Source organism: Antechinus flavipes, chromosome 2 (genome assembly GCF_016432865.1).
Source record: "Antechinus flavipes isolate AdamAnt ecotype Samford, QLD, Australia chromosome 2, AdamAnt_v2, whole genome shotgun sequence".
NCBI classification, from domain to species: Eukaryota; Metazoa; Chordata; class Mammalia; order Dasyuromorphia; family Dasyuridae; genus Antechinus; species Antechinus flavipes.
Genome location: NC_067399.1, coordinates 533,507,455 through 533,530,090, shown reverse-complemented (window position 1 = coordinate 533,530,090; position 22,636 = coordinate 533,507,455). Strand labels below are relative to the sequence as shown.

General features: G+C 36.1%; 1 protein-coding gene across 1 annotated transcript in view; it reads left to right on the top strand.

Annotated features, from left to right (window-relative positions):
* The window catches only part of LOC127546879 (thrombospondin type-1 domain-containing protein 4-like), a 194,645-nt gene that overhangs the window by 64,135 nt on the left and 107,874 nt on the right, over nt 1–22,636 (top strand). Inside the window, exon 3 of the mRNA XM_051973791.1 lies at nt 15,376–15,478. Within this exon, the coding sequence (XP_051829751.1) occupies nt 15,376–15,478 (103 nt within the window). The remainder of the gene's footprint in view (nt 1–15,375; nt 15,479–22,636) is intronic.

Below are 22,636 nucleotides of genomic sequence, written 5' to 3'. Positions count from 1 at the left end.
TTAGCTGTTCCCCAAGGATGATCATCAATTTTGTTTCTAGTTCGTTGTTTGTATAAAATGTGCTGTTTTACATATTTTGGCTTCTTTTTGTCAGTGATCTACCTGGGATACATGCCTGGCAGCTATATATTCTAATCCCACCTTAGACTCTTACTAGTAGTGTGATCTTGTACTAATCATTCTAGTAGTTGGGGTTTTTCTCTATCGTTTATGTTATCATTACATGTCACTACCATTAATAATCCTGTCCCTTCTTTCCCTAACATATAATAGAAGCCCTGTGTGTGGCTCTGAGCATCCATCACCACCTTTGGTTCACCTGGAGCTCTAGAAATCTTGATATTCTTCTCATAGGCAAAATTCAAATATCTGAAGTACTGTCATCCAAAAGAGGAATTTTTTTCTGCCTGGCCCCAGAGGAGTAAATAAGTCATAAGGGATATAAGCTTCAAGGAAGCAAATTTAGTTTTGGTGCAAGGAAAAACTTTTGAACAATTAGTCCAAAGAGAGACAAAAGAAGCAAGGCAGTAAGCACCCTGTCATTGGAGAACATCAATGTAGGTAGGGTGACCATTATAGAGGGAATTTTTTTAGAATATAGATTAGATTGGAAAGCCACTTTCAGTTCTGAAATCCATTAATTTTTATTATATTTGTCTTCATCTTCAGTTACCTGTTTTGCTTCAGTCTTTGCTATATTTGTGTGTATATGTGATTTAAAATTTTTTTTTGAATTCCCTACACAGTCATATATGACTGTAGGACTTAGGAAGCTCTCTATTTTATTCTTATCAGCAGCTCTTGTCTGGTTGTCCAATTCTGGACCATTTCTGGATCTTTTCTGTCCAGTTCACTGGGCTCTCCTCAGGAATCCTTTCTTTCTTCTGGGTTAGTGCTCAGAATACTGATCCAGGTGTTAGCAAATTCACATAAAGTGAATTTTGGGAGTGGGGAGAAGTTATGGGAGGAAGAAAGGACAGAAAGGTAGGAAGAAGAGTGATGACCCCTAAATGCTGCTATTGTAGAGTACCTTACCTGAACTCTTCCAAACATAAGGCCCCTGGAAATTTCACTGTTCTGCACATAATTTCCCTGCATATCTGAGGGTCAGCCAATTCAGATAAGCAGCAGGGAGAAGTTTCCTCTGCTGAATGTCATAGCTGCTCCAACACAGCTGCTTCCAGATGGAAGGGGTAACTTCTCCCCTCAGTGAGGCTTCCTGGCTCCATTCTGGGTCCATTAGAGTCTCTCTCCCTCTTTCCTTCTGTCCCTCCCTCTCTACCTCCTTTCTCTCTCTGTCTCTCTCTTTTTCTCCCTTCCTTTTCCTTCTTCCCTCCCTCTCCCTTCCCTTTCTCTCTTCTTCCCTCCCTCTCTCTTTTTCCTTCTGTCTCTCCCCCCTCCCTCCAAACATCCTTCCATTTCTCTCTCTCTGTCTCTGTCTCTGTTTCTGTCTCTGTCTCTCTCTCTCTCTCTCTTTCTCTCTCTCTCTCTCTCTCTCTCTCTGTCTCTCTCTCTCTCTCTGTCTCTCTCTCTCTCTCTTGTTCTCTTTCTTTCTTTCTCTCTCTTTTCCTCTTTCCTTTAAAAAAATGATTCACATATTATTCAGAAGGCTCAAACTTCCTGGAATTTTTATGAAGGTTTCCAGTTTTCCCAACAAATATTTGAAAACTCCACAATTTTATCTGATAGTAAGAATCCTTCATTTTTCTAAAGGTAACCATAGTTATGTCATGTCATCACTTTTTTTGACTATGATTGATGGTGGTGGAAGCATGATTCATAAGAGAACAGTTGTTGGAAAATGGACAAACCAGTACTCTTATCAAAAGGCAAATTCACAAAAAATGCTCATGAACAGAAGGTCATGCTCAGTATGCCTCTTCTAGATATGTTTCTGAATAGAGAATAGTAAATTGACCCATGAGATTAAATCCTGCCTTAGTCTAAATGGGAAAAAAAATGCAGTCCTTTTTATTTGTTCAATTAATTTTGAAACTATCTAGAAAATTAATAGACTTACAATTGATATTCTTGCTTTTAGTCCAAGTGCATGAGTTAATCTATACTGGGACTAGTGATATCTCTTTCAGCAGTTTTGAAGAGCAGAGGGAAAGGACTGTGGTATAGAGGAGGGAAAGTGATGACAATCCTGTCAATGTGGTATCCTGGGACTTGGTTTTGGTTATTCCTTCTCTGAGGTTAAAAACTTAAACTCATTGTCAATCCCCTCCCCTTTTAGATGCTACAGCCAGATCCCAGGATTGTATAAAATACAAGCATGTATTCTGTACCCTGATCATGGAGGAATCACAAAAAAAAGACCAGTGCTTCCAAATGATCTCTTCAAAGGCATTCATAGCCCGATACCACATGTAGAAAACAGAGGAAACAAGAGTAGATCTTCCTGTCTAAATCACTCTTGTTCTTCCAAACTTCACTTAATCATTTACTTTCATATGCTTTAATTCACTGCATGGTGAATAGAGCCAACTGTTCCCATCTATAAATCAGGCTTGCTCTTCTACACTAATCCCATACTAGTAAACTAGATTTCCTTATAATTCAAGTGTGGACAAAACTGCTAAAGTCCATCTGGTTTGTGGTCCCACCTGGATTTTTGCACTTGGTTGCCCTTTTAAAAAACAGGCAAATAAACAAACAGATGGCTTCAGTAAAGTAGAAACTGAAGTTATATGGATTACATGGACTGGAGGTAGAAGTTAGGACATGAGAAGAGTAAAAAAGGTTTGGAATGATTATTGTGAAGAATATGAAATAAATTATCAAAGAGCAGCTGAAGTTATATGGATTACACTTATGATGTGTGAAATCAATGTAGTCCCTTGACATTCTCAAACAAGCTTATCGAGCTGGGAGTGAGAACAATTAATGTAGGAGTTACAGCATTACAGAGGGTTAAAAAATGGGAATTCTCAAAAATGAAGGTAAAGAATTTGATGATAGTGCCTAGAGAATGATTTAAGTAGCTGACAGGTTAGCAGGTAGGAGGGCAAATTAAGATGTATGAGTTGGGTAGAATAGACTTGAAAAATAGGGGAGGGAAAGTGATCATAAGGAAGAGTAAGTTCAATAAGAGGGAGATGAGGGAGAAGTGGAAGTAGAGGGAGTTAGGTCAGAGTTGAAATTTGGAGTTTGTAGGTTCAGAACTAGAAGGCACTTTGATGATTATCTGATGAAGGCAGTTCCGTTCGTTAATCCCACAAACTTCTGGCAGATGAAAAAGTGTAGAGTCTGCTATTGTATTATATTATTATATTGATCTGTGTAAATACCTTTTTCTTTTTGTTAGATTCAGGTATCACATCTTATCTCTGTATCTTCTCCTGTCTAGCACAATGAACAAAACCTCAGGTACTTAATAAATGTTTTTGAATTAATAAGATTATAAGTTTATTGAGAAAATTAGAAAAATGCTTTGGAAGATTTGTGAATGAAGGGCATTGAGAGGGCAATATATTTGGACTGCATTGGATTGAAGGAAGAAGGCTTATTTGGAACAGAAAAGGGAGTATATTTCACTTTGTCAAAGAAAAACAAAAACAACAACAACCACAACCAAAAACTCCTTCCCCTCCCCCCCATAAATGAAGCAGTTAAGTGGAGCAGTGGACATATGGCTGGCTTTGAAACTGGGGAAAACAGTTCCAACATAGTAGCTGTGTAATCCTGGCTAAACCATTTAATTCTATTTGCCTGAATTTCCTCATCTGTATTTATATAATTCTTGGTAAACCTAAAAGTATGGTATAGAAGCTATTAGTGTCATTATTATTAATGTTGTTCAGTCAGTTTTCATTGTTGTCTGAGGCAAGGCAGAGTTGGGAGGAATTTACTATAAGACACTGACTTGCAAGTGCTGCTAGTTCCCTTTAATTGGACAGCCGGGATCAATGACCTGACAGCTTCACCTTAATCTGTCTGCATTAGTTCTAGAGGGGAGGGCCCTTGGGAGTGACAGCTGATCCCTGGAGCCCACAAATACTTTATTATCCCCAGCCACCTGCATCTGATTCTCACAAGGGGTTAAAAGCAAGCAGAGAATAAGGAGGAACACCTGAGTGAGCGAGAGGAAAATACTACCACCACTGTAGCCTACCTTAGTTGATCACAAGTCTTACTTCTCTACTACATAAGCACTGGGGCATATAACAGGTCAGGTGAAAGGATCCAGTTGTTGCAATTGTTTTAACATTGAACTTGTGATTTTATTGCTGCAGGGAACTCTTGGTGAAGAAATTCCCTCTCCTAATGCATACCAGCTACTGCTCTACAAGTTGATTCTCTCCTTTCTCCTCACCATCTCTCCCTCCTCCTTCTTATCCCCATCCCCCCCTTCTCCTCCTCCTCCTCTCTTTCCCAGGTAGTGAGTGGGCTCTGGCACCCCTTCCTTTTGCTCCTTCCCCCATTGGAATGGAAACTTTGACGAGCTCTGTTTTTGACTCAGACCAGTTTTCTCTTCCCTAGGAAGCCTGATGGCAACCTTCTCCTAACCATATTGGTGCCAGACTTAATGTGGATACCATCTTCAGCCTCCTCTGAAAGGGAGACTAAAAGCAATGCCCCCCGACACGTGTTATAGTTTTATGGAATTTTCCAGGGAACATTTGGAAACTAAGACAGTGACTTGTCCGAAGTCAGCCAATATATATTGGAGGCTTTATCTCTATCCATTATAGTACATTGAGTTGTGTTTTGGCCCTTGTTATTTTTAATTTAAAAAAAAAATCACACCTGTGATTTTATCAGAGTAGGGAGCTCTTGGTTGGGAACTTCTCTCACCAAAGCCTCTTCTCTGCGGCTTATTGTCTCCCTTACTGAGAATTTGTGTCTTTCCCAGAGCAACACAGTCTGTTTGAGGTCAAATTTAGATTCTGACTTAAAGATCAGCTTTCTGTCCATTATACTGCCCTGCTCCTCTGAAATATGAAAACAAGCAATGACAAATCCCTTTCCACTTTATAAGCTGTAAGAAAAATCTTACCAGTTTTTCTGTGCTTTGCGGGAATTTTAATAAGGGATTGGGGAGAAGCATGGCTAAGGATATCATGCTATAGCAATTTTGCCTTTTCACATGACACATTGACAAGAATAATTTAGTTCCATGGATATATACAACTTGATTCCGAGAGATAATAATGTAAGGCTCTGAAGGCTGCAGTTAATGCTGCTTCTTCCCCTGAACTCAGTTGGGAAATAAATCTTACAGGTCTGGAACTGTTTGAATAATTAAGGCACACTGGCTATCTTTGTGCCTGGTTATTCCCCACCCCAGACACTATTTCTTGTTCTAAAGATGGTAATCAAATTAATGCAACTATTCCTGGAAAAGATATCAGTCAATTGTTTCATGCTTCTGCTCACCATTCCTGTAACTTCCCAAACCGGAATACCTGCCTTGAGTGACCACTTCTGTTATTTGTGTTGTTTTCTTTTAGTAGAACTTCAGCTTATTGAAGGCAGGGACTATCTTTTCTATTTGTATTCTCAACTTTGCACATGTAGACAATTCTTGCTTTACTTTGCATTACATAAATTCTTTCTAGGCTTGAGCTCCAGCTCCCCAGCAAGTGGGAGCAAGAGTGGCAGAAGCAGTAGCACCACCATTGCTACCAGTACAGATATAACCCCTCGTCAGGAGTCCTCCCTTTCAAGCTCTTTAGTTCCTCTCATTGTGGGAGCCCCAGACACTGAAGTTGTTCAAGCTGCAAAGGCTCACAAAAATTTGGGGGATGGGAGAAAAAAGAGGGCAGGCAGAACTCCCAGAGCTGAGAGGGGAGGTCAGAAGGATAGTTTACTTAAGTTAGGATTGACTGAATTATAAATTTATAAAATCACTTTTGAATTCACTCCTTCAATTATCTTTCTGGAATTAGGAAGCTTGGCCAAAATCCTGAAAATTATTGGGGAAAAAAAAGAGAATAGGCAAAATCTTTGGCTGTAGTCTCTTAGCCAAGGAAAAGATGTCTTGAGAATGCTGACTGTGGAAGGAAAGCTCAAAGTATGGTGATTTGAAGTTTTAGTTGCAAATATATCAATCATATTCCAGCTTACCTGCCCACTTTGGCAACTTCATCAAACTACTTTGGGGACGTCATCAATTATCTCTTGAGCTTTTCTACAAAGGAGTTGAACATATACCCAGTAGACAAGTCATGGAGGTCTACACATTGAAATCTCAATCTCAACTGCAGATTATGAGAGATTTCTAATTTGAGGATTTAGAATGATTTCCATGTTGTTTGTTGATAATAAAACACATCAACATTGCTCTTTTCAATGTATAAATTTTCTGTACTTCAGGATGAAAGTTGAGATGACACATAACATCATTTTCAAGATATATTTTTGAAAGAAATTTCTCCATAGATCTTAGCTCTTCCAAAATCTAAGTGATCTCTTATGACTTTATATCCTGATCCACGATCATCTTCTTCATCCCATTTTTTTCATCTTCTTCTGAAAATTCATTTTTTCCATTGGTTTTACTTGAAATTCCCTCATATAATTCCTCAGCATTTTCAGTTTCAGTGACCTCCTCTTCTACCCCATTTCAATTGTACTCTGTAACGACCACGCTCGCACTCGGGACACTCCAGAATCAGCCGGAGTCAGGGTAAGCAAAAGTCCTCATCCTCAATCTTTATTCTTGGTCCCCAGACTCAGGATTGAACAGGATGGAAGCAGAATCTCTGCGATCACCTTCCCTTGTCTAACCCCGAGAGTGTGTGTCTGGCTGGCTTTACTCCACTCCCTCATCCCTCCTACAATCCTCTATACACCAATCATTGAGCTAGCACGGGTAGTGGAAAGGACCATTTTCCAAGCATATGTCCATAGAGTATCATCCAATCAGAAGTTAGCCTCAAGCTCTCGGCAGTCCCGATCTCAGTGCATAATTCCAGCCCTCTACAGTACCCAGTAACACCTTAAAATTTACCTTATCTCAGAATTGTACTACTTCTCAAATCCACAAATTTGGATTTCTGCTTTTAATTACAAACTTTTGACCTTCTACATATTTCATTTCCTTTTGCCAAATATACTTATTACTCATGTGACCTTTAGTCTCTTGCTTTATCCTATCATCAATTCTGTAATATCATCAGACCTCTAAAGTTGCCTATAGGCTATGGAAGATGACACAGAAGAAGTTTATACTTTATAAAAAATTATATATGATATAACTTTTAGTTTCTTGTATGTTATTTTTTATGTATTTTAAGGGCTATTTATGATTTTAAAAAATTAAATTTGATTCTGGGTGTGTTACAAAATTTAAAAGGTTGCCTGTTAATTGTGGAGTAGCTGAACAAATTATGTTATATGAATTCAATGAAGCATTGTTTCACCATAAAAATGATGAGAGGTGATTTTAGAAAATCATGACCTGAATTATGACCTGAATCATATGAAATGAGCAGAACCAGGAGAAGTTTATATAAGACAATATTGTAAAGAAAAATAACTTTGAAACATTTAAGAACTCTGATCAACCATGTTTCCAGAGGACCTGTCATGAGGCATGTTACTTCCTGACAGAGAGGTGATGAACTCAAAATAAATAAACTTTTTTAGATATGGCCACTGTGTGCATTTGTTTTTTTCTTGACAGGGCGTATATATTATGAAGCTCTTTTTCTTTCTTAGTTTTTCTTAGTTTTAACAGAGGAGGAGAGAGATGATTAGGAAAGAGATTGCCCTCCCCCCAAAAAAGAGGGACATGGAAATATTTTTTTTTAACACATAGAAGAGAACAGAAGGCTAAAAGGAAGCAAAAATATACAGGACAGTTTTGAAAGTAAGATTTAGAATTTATTTTTTACTTTTAAAATAGTTATGAAATGAAAATTCATGATTTCATATACAATTATATTTTTCTGTGTTTTGCCATACCCCTAGAGATACTCATTATTGGGGTATTTAAGCTCAGAACTAAAAATAATCAGAGTGCATAATTATTCAGGAGTGGTCTAGACTTGTTCTCTGAAACCTCTTCAAACTTTGAAATTGTGAATTTTCTTTGAAAAAATGATCCAATCTATGAATATCTTAAGAGGAAAGGATTGGGAGGAAGAAGGGGGCTTTCTTTGGATTTAGAAATCTTGATCAACATCTCTTAGAAGTGCCAATTATCTGCTGAAATAACAGTTTTAGGAGACTTGCGTCAGGGTTTCTGCAACTCTTTTATTTCAGCCAAGTCCAAAAAGGAAACAAAAAGTACACTTGATAACCATTTTTGATTGGTTTACAAAAGTAGTCAGTGGTAAAAATGTCGTTCACTTCTAAAAAATAAAAATGGCTGAAGAGAAGTAGCCCTTGGCAGATCTTCTGGAGGGAGTCAAGGAAGAAGCATGGATATTTGGCTAAATCTTCCCTTCATCTCTCCTGGCTACTAACCAGTCTTCTATAAGCTTGGAAACTTTGAACTCTGGCAAAGCAGAAGTCTCAGTTCTAACAAATGGACTGAAATGTTGGAGTTTGGTTCCTTCTTCCAGATCATGTTCAGTACAGCTGAATGAATTGTAGGGAGTTGTGACTATCTTTTTGATAGAGTCCAGAGTAAATAATAGGAAAAAAAAATGTCATTTTAGGCAAGCTTTATGATGCACATGCTTGGTCCTAACTTTAGTTAAAATGAAGTGATATATCTTCTGAGTTACTTAGAGTAATTACTAAAAAGGAAATTATATGAATTATTAGACTGTGGTCTCTGGGGCAGTGACATCCCATGTGCCCATTTATCTTAAGGTAATTGACATTACTGACGTCCTGGTTAGATACTACATATAATGCCTTGTATATTCATGGGAACTAGAGCTTGCTTCTGGGTCATCAGTGATAATTCATTTCTTTTCATGGTCCTGTCTTTCTGAAATAGATCTCTTTCATGATTTTCGATTATTCTTTGATATGATAAATAAGCAGTCTTCACAACTGACATAGAATTTTTCTTTAATTGATAGTGTCTGATTGTTAACATTCAGGGTGTAACAAATACCTTCCCATGGTCTCAGGAGGTCAGGCATTTTTCATTAAAAGTTTTGGAAGATGCCCAACCTTGAATCAAAAAGAGATGGCTGTAATCCTTCCTCTGACTTTGTGACCCCAGGCAAGCCACTTAACCTCATAATGTCCCAGTTAAGTCTTTAAAATGATAAGATGAAGAAAAATACCAACCTGTCTCTGTAAGGGGAGTTTACTCATTGACATTTCCCTATACCAATACAATTATAGATGGGGGGGAGGAGGGGCGGCATTTTTCAAAGAGGTTATTTCTTTAAGATTGGAAAGCATTTGGAAGTGGAAAAAAAGAATCATTGCTATTGTTTAAATAATCTTTTAGGGTTGATAGAGCCCCTTTCTCTTCAAGTAATAGCAGTCTCATTTTATGGGGTGTGGGAGGTACAATCCTAAAACCTAGGAGAATAACCTGCCTTCCCAGGGTCACATTCTTAGGAAATGTCAGTACTAGGATTCCTAACTTGGGCTCTCATTTCCACATCTTTCTGTTTCACCATTCCTCACTATCTCAGAATGGCAAATAAATCTATCTTGAAATGAATTTTAATGTGATTATACTATAAAAAATTGCTAAGAGAACGTCTTACTTTGTGGAAGTGCTTTCCTAGAATTCCTGGGACATCTAATTCATCCCCTTAAGATCCTTCCTATGTTCTAAGAAATCAGCCACAAGACTAGTATTTGAATATGCAATTAATGTTTATTATTAAGACAATTTTTAGGCCCAATAGGTAATCCCATCAATTTGTATTTGTCTACTTTTTAGCACAGTGGAGCTGGCTGTATCAAAGCAGCATGTTTATATTTATGAACAGTTGATCAGACTTAGAACATATTTCATTGTTTTAAATGATTATAGAAGTTTCTGGTTCTTGTATTTTTGCTTTTATGGCATATTTTTGGTAGTTTATAGAAGTCAAAGCTAAAAACAAAACAAAACAAGCAAAAGAACCAAAAACCTGGACATATCAAGGTACATTAATATGCAACTGTCTTGTGGGATAAAACCCCACCCAGTCAAATGCCTGGAGATTGGCAGTCCTAATTTTGGTTAAAGCTATGATTTGTTTGCTGCTGAATCCTTAGGATCACTATCCTCAATTATAACATTGTTTCTATAGGATAATATGATCCACTTTACAATTGTCTACTTTACAATTTAGTTTCCACAACTGAATTCTGACCAAAAAAAAAAAAAAAAAGGAAACTGCCTGTATTTTCCCAATGTTTACTTTATTGGGTTCAAATTGAATCCCACATTTGATCTATTCATATACCTTTTCAAACTGCTGATTTGTATAGATAATGTGTTCAATGGATTTTTAAAATTGTGAGTATGAGAAATTTTTTATTAGGATTATAATATCTAATGATATATAATAGATGACAAAACTAATAATGTCCTTGAGATCAGAAACTGTTTTCATCTTTTGTACCTCTTAGCATTAGGCTGGACAAAGTTGTATTGTTGTTGCTCAGTCATCCTTGTGTCCCATGGACCATAGCACACCAGGCCCTTCTTTCCTCCAATATTTCTTGAATCCAAATTCATTTTCACTGTTTCCATGAACACTCTGTCATCCTCCTCTACCATTCCCCTTTCCTTTTGTTTTCAATCTTTCCAACATGAGGAGCTTTTCTAATGAGTCTCATTTTCTTATTATGTGGTCAATGTATTTAAGCTTTGGCTTCACTATTTGACTTTCCAGTGCATATACTGGATTATTTTCTTTACGTATTGAATGAATTGATTTCCTTGTTGTCCAAGGAACTCGTAAAAGTCTTCTCCAGCACCTTAATATGAAAGCATTGATTCTATATGCTCACCAATTCTTACAACTAGATATTAACCAGTTTATTGCTTCTTCTCTTCTAATCTTGTCTGCATTTGTTTTATTTGTACAAAATCTTTTTAACTGAATATAATCACAATTATCTATTTTGTGTTCAAAAATGAATTCCATTTCTTTTTTGACCACAAATTCCTTTTCTTCTCCACAGATCTGAGAGGTAAATTATCCAGAAACTGGAAAAATCATAGGTTTGACTAGATATTTGTCAGTAAAGTGATGTCTCTGTTTTTTAGTATGCTGTCCACATTTGCCATTGCTTTCTTTCCATTGAAATTTTAATTTCAATTTCCTTTGAATTTCATGGCTGGTGTTGTTGTCTGCAGTGATCTTTCAACCCAAGATTATAAATCTGACATTGCTTCCATTTCTTTTTTTTCCCCTTCTTTCTTTCATTTTTTTTTTTTTTTGTCTTCAAGGACCTAGTTGGCTGTATTTATTTTTTTATTTATATTTATTTTTATATTTTTAATAAAACTTTTTTAATTTTCAAAACATATGCATGGATAATTTTTCAACATTAACCCTTGCAAAACCTTGTGTTCCATTTTCCCCTGCCTTCACCCTACCCCCTCTCCTAGATGCCAAGTAATCTACTATACATTTAACATGATAAAAATATATGTTAAATCCAATACATGCATATATATTTATACAATTATGTTATGCACAAGAAAAATCAAATCAAAAAGGAAAAAAAATATTGAGAAACAAAATAAAATACGAGCAAACCACAAAAAAAGTGAAAACGCTATGTTGTGATCCACACTCAATTCTCACAGTTCTCTATCTGGGTGTAGAAGGCTCTCTTTATCACAACATCATTGGAACTGGCCTAGATCATCTCATTGTTGAAAAGAGCTATGTCTATCAGAATTGATCATTGTATTATTTTGTTATTGCTGTGTACAATGATCTCCTGGTTCTGCCCACTTCACTTAGCATCAGTTCATGTAAGTCTCTCCAGGTCTCTCTGAAGTCATCCTACTGATCATTTCTTATGTTCCATAACATTCACATACCATAACTTATTCAGCATTTATTCAGATGGGCATCCACTCAGTTTCCAATTTCTTACCACTACAAAAAAGGCTGCCACAAATATTTTTGTGCATTTGGGTTCCTTTCCCTCCTTTAAGATCTCTTTGATATTGAAGCCTAGTAGAGACATTTCTGGATCAAAAGGCATGCACAATTTGATAGCTCTTTGGGCATAGTTCCAAATTGCTTTCCAGAAAGGTTGGATCATTTCACAATTCCTAGTATCCCAGTTTTCCCACATTCCCTTCAATATTCGTCATTATCTTTTCCTGTTATTATCATTATTCTTTTCCATTATCTTAACCAATCTGAGAAGTGTTTAGTGGTACCTCAGAGTTGTCTTAATTTACATTTCTCTGCTCAATACTGATTTAGTGCACCTTTTCAAATGACTAGAAATGGTTTTAATTTCTTCATCTGAAAATTGTCTGTTCATATTCTTTATTATTTGTCAGTTGGAAAATGGCTTGAATTATTATAAATCTGAGTCAATTATCTATATATTTTAGAAATAAAGCCTTTATTAGAACCTTTGGATGTAAAAATGTTTTCCCAGTTAATTGCTTCCCTTCTAATCTTGTCTACATTAATTTTGTTTGTACAAAACCTTTTTAACTTAATATAATCAACATTATCTATTTTGTATTCAAAAATGAATTCTAGTTCTTCTTTGGCCACAAATTCCTTTGCTTCTCCATAGATTCAAGAAATAAAGTCTCCTTCGTTCTTCTAATTTGTTTATAAAATCACTCTATGTCTAAATCATGAAGCCATTTCAACCTTATCTTGGCATACATTGTATAAAAGGGTGGGTCAATGCCTAGTTTCTGCTATACTACTTTTCAATTTTCCCAGCAGTTTTTGTCAAATAGTGAGTTTTTATCCCAAAAGCTGGGGTCTTTGGGTTTGTCAAACACTAAATTATTATAGTCATTGTCTATTTTTTCCTATGAACCTAATCTATTCCACTGATCAACTACTCTCTTTCTTAGCCAGTACCAAATGGCAAAATCAAATGGTTTTGATGACTGCTGCTTTATAATATAGTTTTAAATCTGGCACAGCTAGGCCATGTTCATTTGCATTTTTTAAATTAATTCTCTTGAAATTCTTGACCTTTTGTTCTTCCAGATGAACTTTGTTATTATTTTTCTAGGTCTATAAAATTTCTTGGGAATTTAATTGGTATGGCACTAAAAAAAGTAGATTAATTTAGATAGTATTGTCATTTTTATTATATTAGCTTGGCCTACCCATGAGCATTTGATATTTTTCCATTTGATTAGATCTGACTTTATTTGTGTGGAAAGTGTTTTGTAGTTGTGTGTGTGTGTGTGTGTGTGTGTGTGTGTGTGTGTGTGTGTGTGTATACATATATATATATAGTTCCTGACTTTGCCTTGACAGGTAGATTTCCAAATATTTTATATTATTGAAAATCATTTTAAATGGATTTTTTTTTTTGTATCTTTTGCTATTGGACTTTATTGGTAATATGTAAAAATGCTGAGGATTTATGTGGATTTATTTTGTATCCTGCAATAAGTTGTGAATTGTTTTTAGTAATTTTTAGGTGATTCTCTAGGGTTAGAGTATACTATCATATCATTTGCAAAGAGTGATAATTTAGTTTCCTCATTACCTACTCCTACTCTAATTTCTTTAACCTCTTTTAATTCTCTTATTGCCAAAGCTGACATATTAAATACAATATTGAATAGTAATGGTAGTAGTGGGCAACTTTGTTTCACCCCTGATCTTATTGGGAATGGTTCTAGTTTTTCCTCATTACATATAATGCTTGCTTATGGGTTTAAATAGATGCCACTGATCATTTTAAGGAAAAAAAATCATTTATTCTTATACTCTCCAGTATTTTCAATGAGTATTGGAATGAGTATTGGATTTTATGAAATGCTTTTTTCTGCATTCACTGAGATTATTATATGATTTTTGTTAGTTTGGTTACTAATATAGTCAATTATGCTAATAGTTTTTCTAATATTGAACCAGCCCCACTGTTTCCATTTCTTCTCCCTCTGTTTGCCAAAAAGTGATTGAACCAGTTGTCAAATTCTTAGGTATTTAATATTTGTTGAGTGAATGAGTGAAATTCATTTATTTGAATATTTTCACCATGATCTATAAAGAATAGTGTAATGGGCTGAGGCTTGAGTTGATGCACTGAGGTCCCAAGCACATGAGGCTAAATAGTAATTGGACCATACTCTATTAATATATAAGCTTGGAGAAAGAATGGCCCCCACCCACTCTTTGTGCAAGTCCTGATGTGTTGTATAGAAAATGACGATTTTGGTGGGTGGAGGCAGGGGAGTGGAAAAGGAAGGGGAAAGGAGAGCTCAGACCATCTGTTCATTTACTTTTCTTAAATCAGTGAGCATCTTCCATTTTCCCGATTTCTTTTTTACAACAAACACTGGGGAATTCCAAGGACTTAGAGAAGGTTGTAAATGTCCTTGTTCAAGCTGCTCCTGTACTATATCTAATAAGGCCTGAATTTTATCGCTACCTAAGGGCCACTGTTCTATCCACACTGGTGTATCAGTTAAATCCAGCCTCAGACACTTAACAATTCCTGGTTGTGTGATCATGGGCAAGTCACTTAACCCCAACTGCCTCAGCAAAAAGCAAAAAGAAGAAGAGAAACAAACAGAAAAAAGAGAGAGAGAGAGATCTGAGCTCTCCTTTCCCCTTCCTTTTCCACTCCCCTGCCTCCACCCACCAAAATCGTCATTTCCTATACAATACATCAGGACTTGCACAAAGAGTGGGTGGGGGCCATTCTTTCTCCAAGCTTATATATTAATAGAGTATGGTCCAATTACTATTTAGCCTCATGTGCTTGGGACCTCAGTGCATCAACTCAAGCCTCAGCCCATTACAGAATAGCATTTAAAAAATCAAATCAGATAACGTACATAAGAAGTTTTGTAAACTTTAAGACATTAGGTTAATGCTGCTGCGGATGATGAATAGAAAAAGAGTCTCTCTCAAGGAGTTTCTAGCATAATTATGGGGACATATCGATGTAAGAACATCCTAATATGAAAAGTATTAATTACATGGTATAAACAATAAATACTATACTTCATTTGAAGAATGGAGTGATCAGTTTAGGTTCTGATGCCCACAGGTAGCTTCCTAGAAAAGGTAAGACTAGACCTAGACTTTGAAGGAAAATTTAAACAGAAGAAAGACAAGCAAAAATTATAAGAATATTTCATGTAGAAAAAATGACTTGAATAAAGGTAAGACAATGAGAATGCCCTTTGTGAAAAGATGTATTTGACCAGTTATAGAAGAACAAGGAGGGGAATGGTCTAATAAGAGGTTATAATTGTGGGACAGAAGATTGGGGTCAGACTGTGGATGAATAACAGACCTGAATGTTAATTATGTATTTTAATATTTGTTCTAATAGCAATGTCCAGAGAACAGTAGAAGTATCCGGGAAGTACAGTGTGCATCTTATAACAACAAACCTTTCATGGGTCGGTTTTATGAATGGGAACCATTTGCAGAAGGTAAGAGAGAGCCTAGATTATGGAATTATTTGCAAAATTTCTTTCATTATTTGTTTATTGATTTACATGCGTCATAAGTATCTAGCACATTATTTATAAATGTTTTTGCAATTGAAAACTTGAAGTTGGAGGATTTGTCCTGGTATATAACTCTAGAATAGCAGACTAAAAAAGAACTATTGAAGACCTTTTCTTTTTATGTTTAAAAATGATTTAGTCCTCAGATATTAGCCATGTAACCTTTTACCTGTCTTGTTTCACACTGAATGAAATAAAAATAAAATAAAAATAACAGCACTTACAAGCAGAGTTGTCAGGAGAAAGGAAATAATAACAATGAGGTGCTTTGTACACCTTAAAGCATTGTACGAATGCTAGCTATAATGCTAATAATTAGGAATGGGCAAATGGATTGGGGGAAATTTGAAGGGCTGAATGAAAGTAAAATAGAGATCTTATGGTGAGTACCAAGCAACTTGAGCTGATTTGGGAGAATGGGAGAAATGACTTAAAAAGCTATGATTAGCAGCACCAGTCTCAACATCTGGACATCCAGGGTTGTGACCATGCTGTTTATAGCTAGTTGTGAAGTGGATATTACCAGAAGGGAGGAAAGGGCGGAGAGGCAGTTAGATAGCACAGTGGATAGACAGGGAGATCTGAGTTTAAATGTGACCTTAAACACTTGCTAACTGTGTGACCCTGGGAAAGCCATCAAACCCTATTGTCCTCCGTTCTTCATCTTTAAAATGAGGACACACTGAATAAGGAAATGGCAAGTCACTCCAATAGCTTTGCCAAAAAAACACCAGATGGAATTAGGTAGAGTTCGTTTTGACTAAAAACAAACACAAGGAAAGAATCGATAGACTGTCTTTATCAATGATAAAGTCAATGGGCATCATGGCCATTGATGAGGTAAGAGCAAGAATGTAAGGAAATGGAAGAAATTATTTAAAAGGCGAGATAAATCTTAGGCAGGCATAAAAGAATAGGGAACTGAAGAGATGGGAAGTATGCAACATTGGTGAGAATTTTTAATATGGGGAGGCCCTCTGAGGTGCTAACTAGCATAAAAATGGTGCACACACACACACAGGGCTTTAATGCTTTTTGTTGTTGGCCACATATGCATAATAAAGACAGGAATGTGGACTTTGCTTCTTTCCTGCAACTTCATTTATATTCTAATCACAAAAGGTGGTGGCAGCCATCTCCTTATTTTTATTTATTTGCTTAATTATTTATCTATCTATTTATTCATTTAGTTATTTAGTAGGTGGATGCATGTGAGTATATTCCTGGAACATAATAAGCACTGAATAAATGTTTTTTGAAGGACTCTGTTATGTGCACACAGATTAATCTTTGAAACAAGGTTTGGGGAGAGGATTAAGGATACAGGCTCATAATCAGAAGTTTAATAGGAGTTAAAAGGAATATTTCAAATCATGTGAAGTAGTTGTCTGGAAACATGAACCTCAAATCAATACTATACAAAGAGAGTCAAAAGAATAGATATAATCATAACCTGTCAAGGTTTTGCTGGTGGAAGCACTGGATGCCTGGCTGGGTAGAGTTAGCCAGTACTTGTGACTAAGAGCTTTTTAGCCATTGCACCTTAGTGGGTTCAGAGACCAGGTGGCCCCTGAAGAACCAGTGAGAAATAGATGGTAGTAGAGAATTACTGGGACCACAAGATCAGTGGAAATGCCATGCAGAAACAGTGTGACAGCGCAGATACGGTGCCTGGTAGAGAGAAGCAGGATTCTATCATCAGAGGCCATTGTCTGCTCCAGAGAGTTGGAGGTGTGAGTTGTCAGTGTTCTCTGGCCAGTGCTTCTTCATTCCATCTGTTCTCTCAGCCTGTATTCTTCCCCACTATTGAATTGTTACCTCAGGTATTCATGGAGGCAATCTTCTTGTTGCTACTTAATGTTCTATGTTACTTGATTAAATGTCTTTTGTTTCACACAAATATTTTTTCTGACAGATTAAAAAGTAAAAATATATATGTATATATACATATGTATGTATCTTATACACACACATATATGTATATAGGTGTGAGCTTATTGAACTATGGTTTTGAGTAAATACTGACCCCTATATAACATCAACTTCGGGGTAACTTTCTGGGGGACTATGAGTATGTGAACAGTTGTATGAGTGTGTGGACAATTGTAGGTGGGGATGTGGGGGCCAGGAGCTACATTAGCAAGAATTCAATGCATGACAATAATCCAAGTAGTTCATAAACAAGCTACTAAAACTTATTTTTAAGAATTATAGTATTTGTTTCAATGTCTATGCTGGGAGGGAGTGTCAGTGAAAGAAAAGTAAAATCCATCCAACAATGCCCACCATCAAGTAACCTGCTCACATCATCATTTCCCCATGAGATTGAGTTGTGCTATGGAATGGCTATGTTTTACAATTTGTTTGGCTGTCTGCCACCTTTTGTTATCTGAAACTGCCTGGAGTTTGGCTATGATGGGCTAAGTAAAAGTATTCTTAGTCTCCTTTAATTATCCTCAGCTCATCTAGAAAGCATTTTTAATTAATTGGGAGTATAGTTTAGTGGAAGAAGTGCTAAATGATCTCTTAAGAGAACTGCTATAGCCATTATTCTTCTGATACTGATCAGCTGTTTGATCTTGAGAATATCACAGAATGTCACTGAATTTCCTTGTTTGAAAGTGGGATGGTAAGATATCTGATACTAAGATTGAGCTACAAAATGAATTCTTCTCAGTGAAGTAGTAATTGTCTCCTCAACTCCTAACACAGTTCTGAACATACTTTTCACAATAATGCTTGGGTCAAAGTGTTGGTGTTCCATGAATGTTTTATATGTTTTATTCTCAAGTCAATTCAACATGTATTTTTAAAGTAATGGTTATGTGCTAAGCACTTAGGACATAAAGACAAAAATATAAATAATTCTTGTTCTCAAGGAGTTTATATTCAAATTGTGTTCCTATTTCTTTTGGTATTTTAATATTAATTAATATTTAATATTCTCTGTTCAGAGGTTGAAAACTAATAATAATGGAGGCCACCTGGTACAACGCATTGACACTTGTGTTAAATAACCTGGATTCGAGTCCTGTCCCTGATGATTCTTACTTGTGTGATTTGAACTAAGTCACATCTTGTGTCTAGGTTTATTTATCTGTTAGGTGTGGGGGTTGGACTAAATGTACTCTATGCTTCCTTCTAACTTTAGGTCTGTGATACTTATAACTCACATTTATATAGCTCTTGCATGTTTCCAAAGTATTTTACAATAAGGTAGATGCTCTAATCACACCCATTTAACATATGAAAAAACAGACACTTCTATATGTATGTGAGTTGGCTAGTAACACAGCAGTCCTTTACCCAACATTCTACAATGACACATGTGATGAGGACCCTTGGCTTCTGCATGAATCATCCTTGAGGTTTCTGTAGTAGGTTAATCATCATTCATAAACCTGGTTTTCAGGGAAGGAAAGGTCTGTACAAGAAAACAGAACATGAGGGAAAAGGAGATTATCCATCAAAGTGCCATTTTAATTACAATTTTCCATGCAAACCTTATTGACATGTTTTGTTTTAATTTCCTGGATCAAAAATGTTGATCTGTCTTCATTGTAATCAAAAGTCCCTTGTTCTTTGTACACCATGGAGATTACTTTGATTTAATTCTTTCCTCTTCACTAATTCTTGGGATGACCAGGATGAGTGGCTAATAGTCCTGGAATAGGCATTTGCATTTAATGGCTTGATTCTTATGCTGGTTTCTTGGGTTTGTTTTGATGCCTTTTCAACTCACATGTGTCTGGTTGGTCAAACAGCTGCACTCATTTAACACAGTGCCATATAGAATAGTAAACACATTCTCTCACCAATCTATTCATTTGGCCAGATGGTTCTTCTTAGGCACTTAATCTTGTTTCCTGGATATGGTGACCCTGTCCTTTGATAAGGTCTCTGGGAATTTTTTCTCACAGCACTTGTCTTACCATTTGCAAAGGCCAGCTCCAGTGGAGCTAAAATAGACTGTTGAAAAGGAACACTTCTGTTTTGCTTTCCTGTTAGCACCTCTTTAAGGTTAGGGGTTGATATTGTAAAAAGTAGTGCCTGTGTCGGTATACCACCAGCCTTGTTATCAAACATTTATGAAGTGTGTACTATGTGCTCAATGATAGGGTTCCTGATCCCTATCAAGAGCACACCCTAAGGGAAAGATTCCAGAAGGCTGATTTAGGTACAAGCCAATTGTTGAGTCTTTGGCACAAATTGACTTCAGATATTATACAAAATCATGGCAGTTTCAGAGTTGGGAAAAAAACAAAACAAAACAAAACAAAACAAAATCTTAGCAGTTGTCTTCAACAAAGAAGAAGAAGATGATGATAATGACTCAGACATAGTGGGCAAGTCACTTTAACGTCTTTTTTTGTATTAAAGCTTTTTTATTTTCAAAACATATGCATGAATAATTTTCCAACATTAACCCTTACAAAACCTTGTGTTCCAATTTCCTCCCCTTCACTCTATCCCCTCTCCTAGATGGCAAGTAGTCCAATATATGTTAAACATAATAAAAATATATGTTTAATCCAATATATGCATACATAATTATACAATTATCTTGCTTCAAAAGAAAAATCAAATCAAAAAGGAAAAATAAGAGAAAGAAAACAAAATACAAGCGAACAACAATAAAAATAGTGAAAATGCTTATGTTGTGATTCACACTCAGTTCCCACAGCCCTCTCTCTGGGTGTAGATGGCTGTCTCTACAGGATCTTTAGAACTGGCCTGACTCATCTCATTGTTGAAAAAAGCCACATTCATCAGGTTTGATTGTAGTATAATCTTGCCATGTACAATGATTTCCTGGTTCTGTTCATTTCACTTAGCATCAGTTTGTTACCTCATCTTCTAGGGCTTTTGTTGCTACATCTGTAAAAAGAAGGAATCAGAACATATGGTCATTAAGCTCCCTTCTAGTTCCCAGTCTCCGTGCCTATGGTTTCTTCTACAATATATCTAAGAAGTGATCAAATCTAGCATGCTTTGAAATCTCCAGTAAGGGATCATAGAGCTTTAGCAGAGGTCATTTAATCTAAAACTCTCACTTAGCAGATGAGGAATTGAGTCCAGAACACATATGACTTTCAGAGTCCAGAGTCCAGAATCAACTAAGTAGTATGTGTCAGAAATGGAATTTGAGCTAAGTCATATTTCTACCTGTACAATGGATAGAGATGCTAGTTTGTCATCCTACTCATCTTGGGCATTGTTAAAGAAAAGGGATGAATTTAGGGTTGGATGAATTGATACCTAAAATAAGTAGGGAGGTAATAAATGCATTTGGCTATTCTCAATGAAATCACTTTACTAGGAGGTGGGGTCAGGGGAAGAGAGAAATATCAGATTGCCAAAGGAAATAGCAGATGGGATTGATGAATCACTAATTATAATCTATTAAAAGTCATTGGGAATAAGAGAGGAAGTACCACAGGACTGAGAAAGGGCAGATATACCAACTTTTAGAGGAGAGAAAAGCATGTATGCTGCAAACTATAAGCTAGGGAGCCTATCTTTGATTCCTGATACAAGTTTAGAATGTGTTCTTATTAAAGGAATGTTATTAAACAACTAAATAAGGATGTGGTAATCACAAAGTCAGCCATGGCTTCATCAGTAGCAAGTTTTGTTAGACTTAACCCTTCAAAAAAGTTTCTGACCTGGTAGAAAAAAAAAGTGTCATAGATTTGCCTAAATTTTAGTTTATGGTATATATTTTTAATAGTTTACTTATATTTTGACTGCCATGGAGCTGTCAGGCATAGCTAACAAATTAAATGAGAGTCATGATTTAGAAAACTTTTGGTAAAATATTAGAATTTGTCTTCTTTCCAGAGTACTTTCCAACTTTCTTCAGTGGTCTTCCAAACCAGGAAATGGATTGGAAGGCAATGGTAATGTGCTGGAACCCAGAACCTCCTCAGGGAAATCAGTCTACTTGTGGACAACTCTGAGAATTAGAAAGTTTGTCCTTGCCTCAAGTCCAAATTTGATTATTTGCAATGTCCACCATTTGTTTATAGTATTGCCCTCTTAGCCAAAGGGGATCATTTGAATCCCTCTTCCCCAAGATATTTCTTCAAATACTTGAAAACAAGTATCATTTTTTCTTTGAGTCTTTTCTTATTTTGGCTAATATCTTTTGTTTCTTCAACTGAGCTTCATATAGTTTGAACTTAAGATTCCCTACTATACTAGTTTCCCTTCTCTGGACACTTTAGTTTATTAATGTCCTTCTTAAATGATGGTGAACTGAACAGAAGGTTCCAGATGTGGTATAACTCTCTTCTCTTGGAAGCAATGTGTCTTTAAATTCAGTACATGATTTCATTAACTTTTTTGGCTGTCATTTCCCATTTTTGTGGTTTATTTTAACCCCCAAATCTTGTTTCAGACAAACAGCTGTTTAACCAAGCCTCCAATATCTTAATCTGCTTAGGCTTTGATTATTTATAAGTAAAATTAGGGAGTTGGACTAGATGGTCTTCAGGGACTTTCTAGCTCTAAATATTTGATCCTGCAATATTGCATTTGTGAACTCACTTTTTAACTCAAAATTTCTCTGTGTCTGTTCTAAGTGCTTGATCACCTCCATAGCTCACTCCACCAATATGGACAAACAAGATATAACAAGGAGACACAAGCAGGGTACAACTGATGGGTTAAGAAAAAAATTCAAGAGGCACAGTTTTCTGGGTAATTGATAATCAGTTTGTTAATTGAGGTTGCAGATGATCAATGAATTGAGGTCGGTGAATTTCTTGGAAACCAAAGATCCCAAATAGGGATTGCTTTAAATATCTTTGCAAAAGGAATTACCTCTGATGAGTGAAATCAATTCTGACTGGTTAACACCTAATGAGAGAGTAAATATTATCATAAAAGGTGAGCATTTTCTAATGAAAGATTGGGTATGTGACTGATTATGTCAGTACTCTTAGACAAAAAAAAAATTCATTTCAAGCCAGACCTTAAGCAAGCTAGACTAAGGGATCCAACTCTACCCAGATCACTTAAGTTGAAAATAAGAAGTCATAATTCACCTGGATTAGATTCTCTTTACCCTTTCATCAG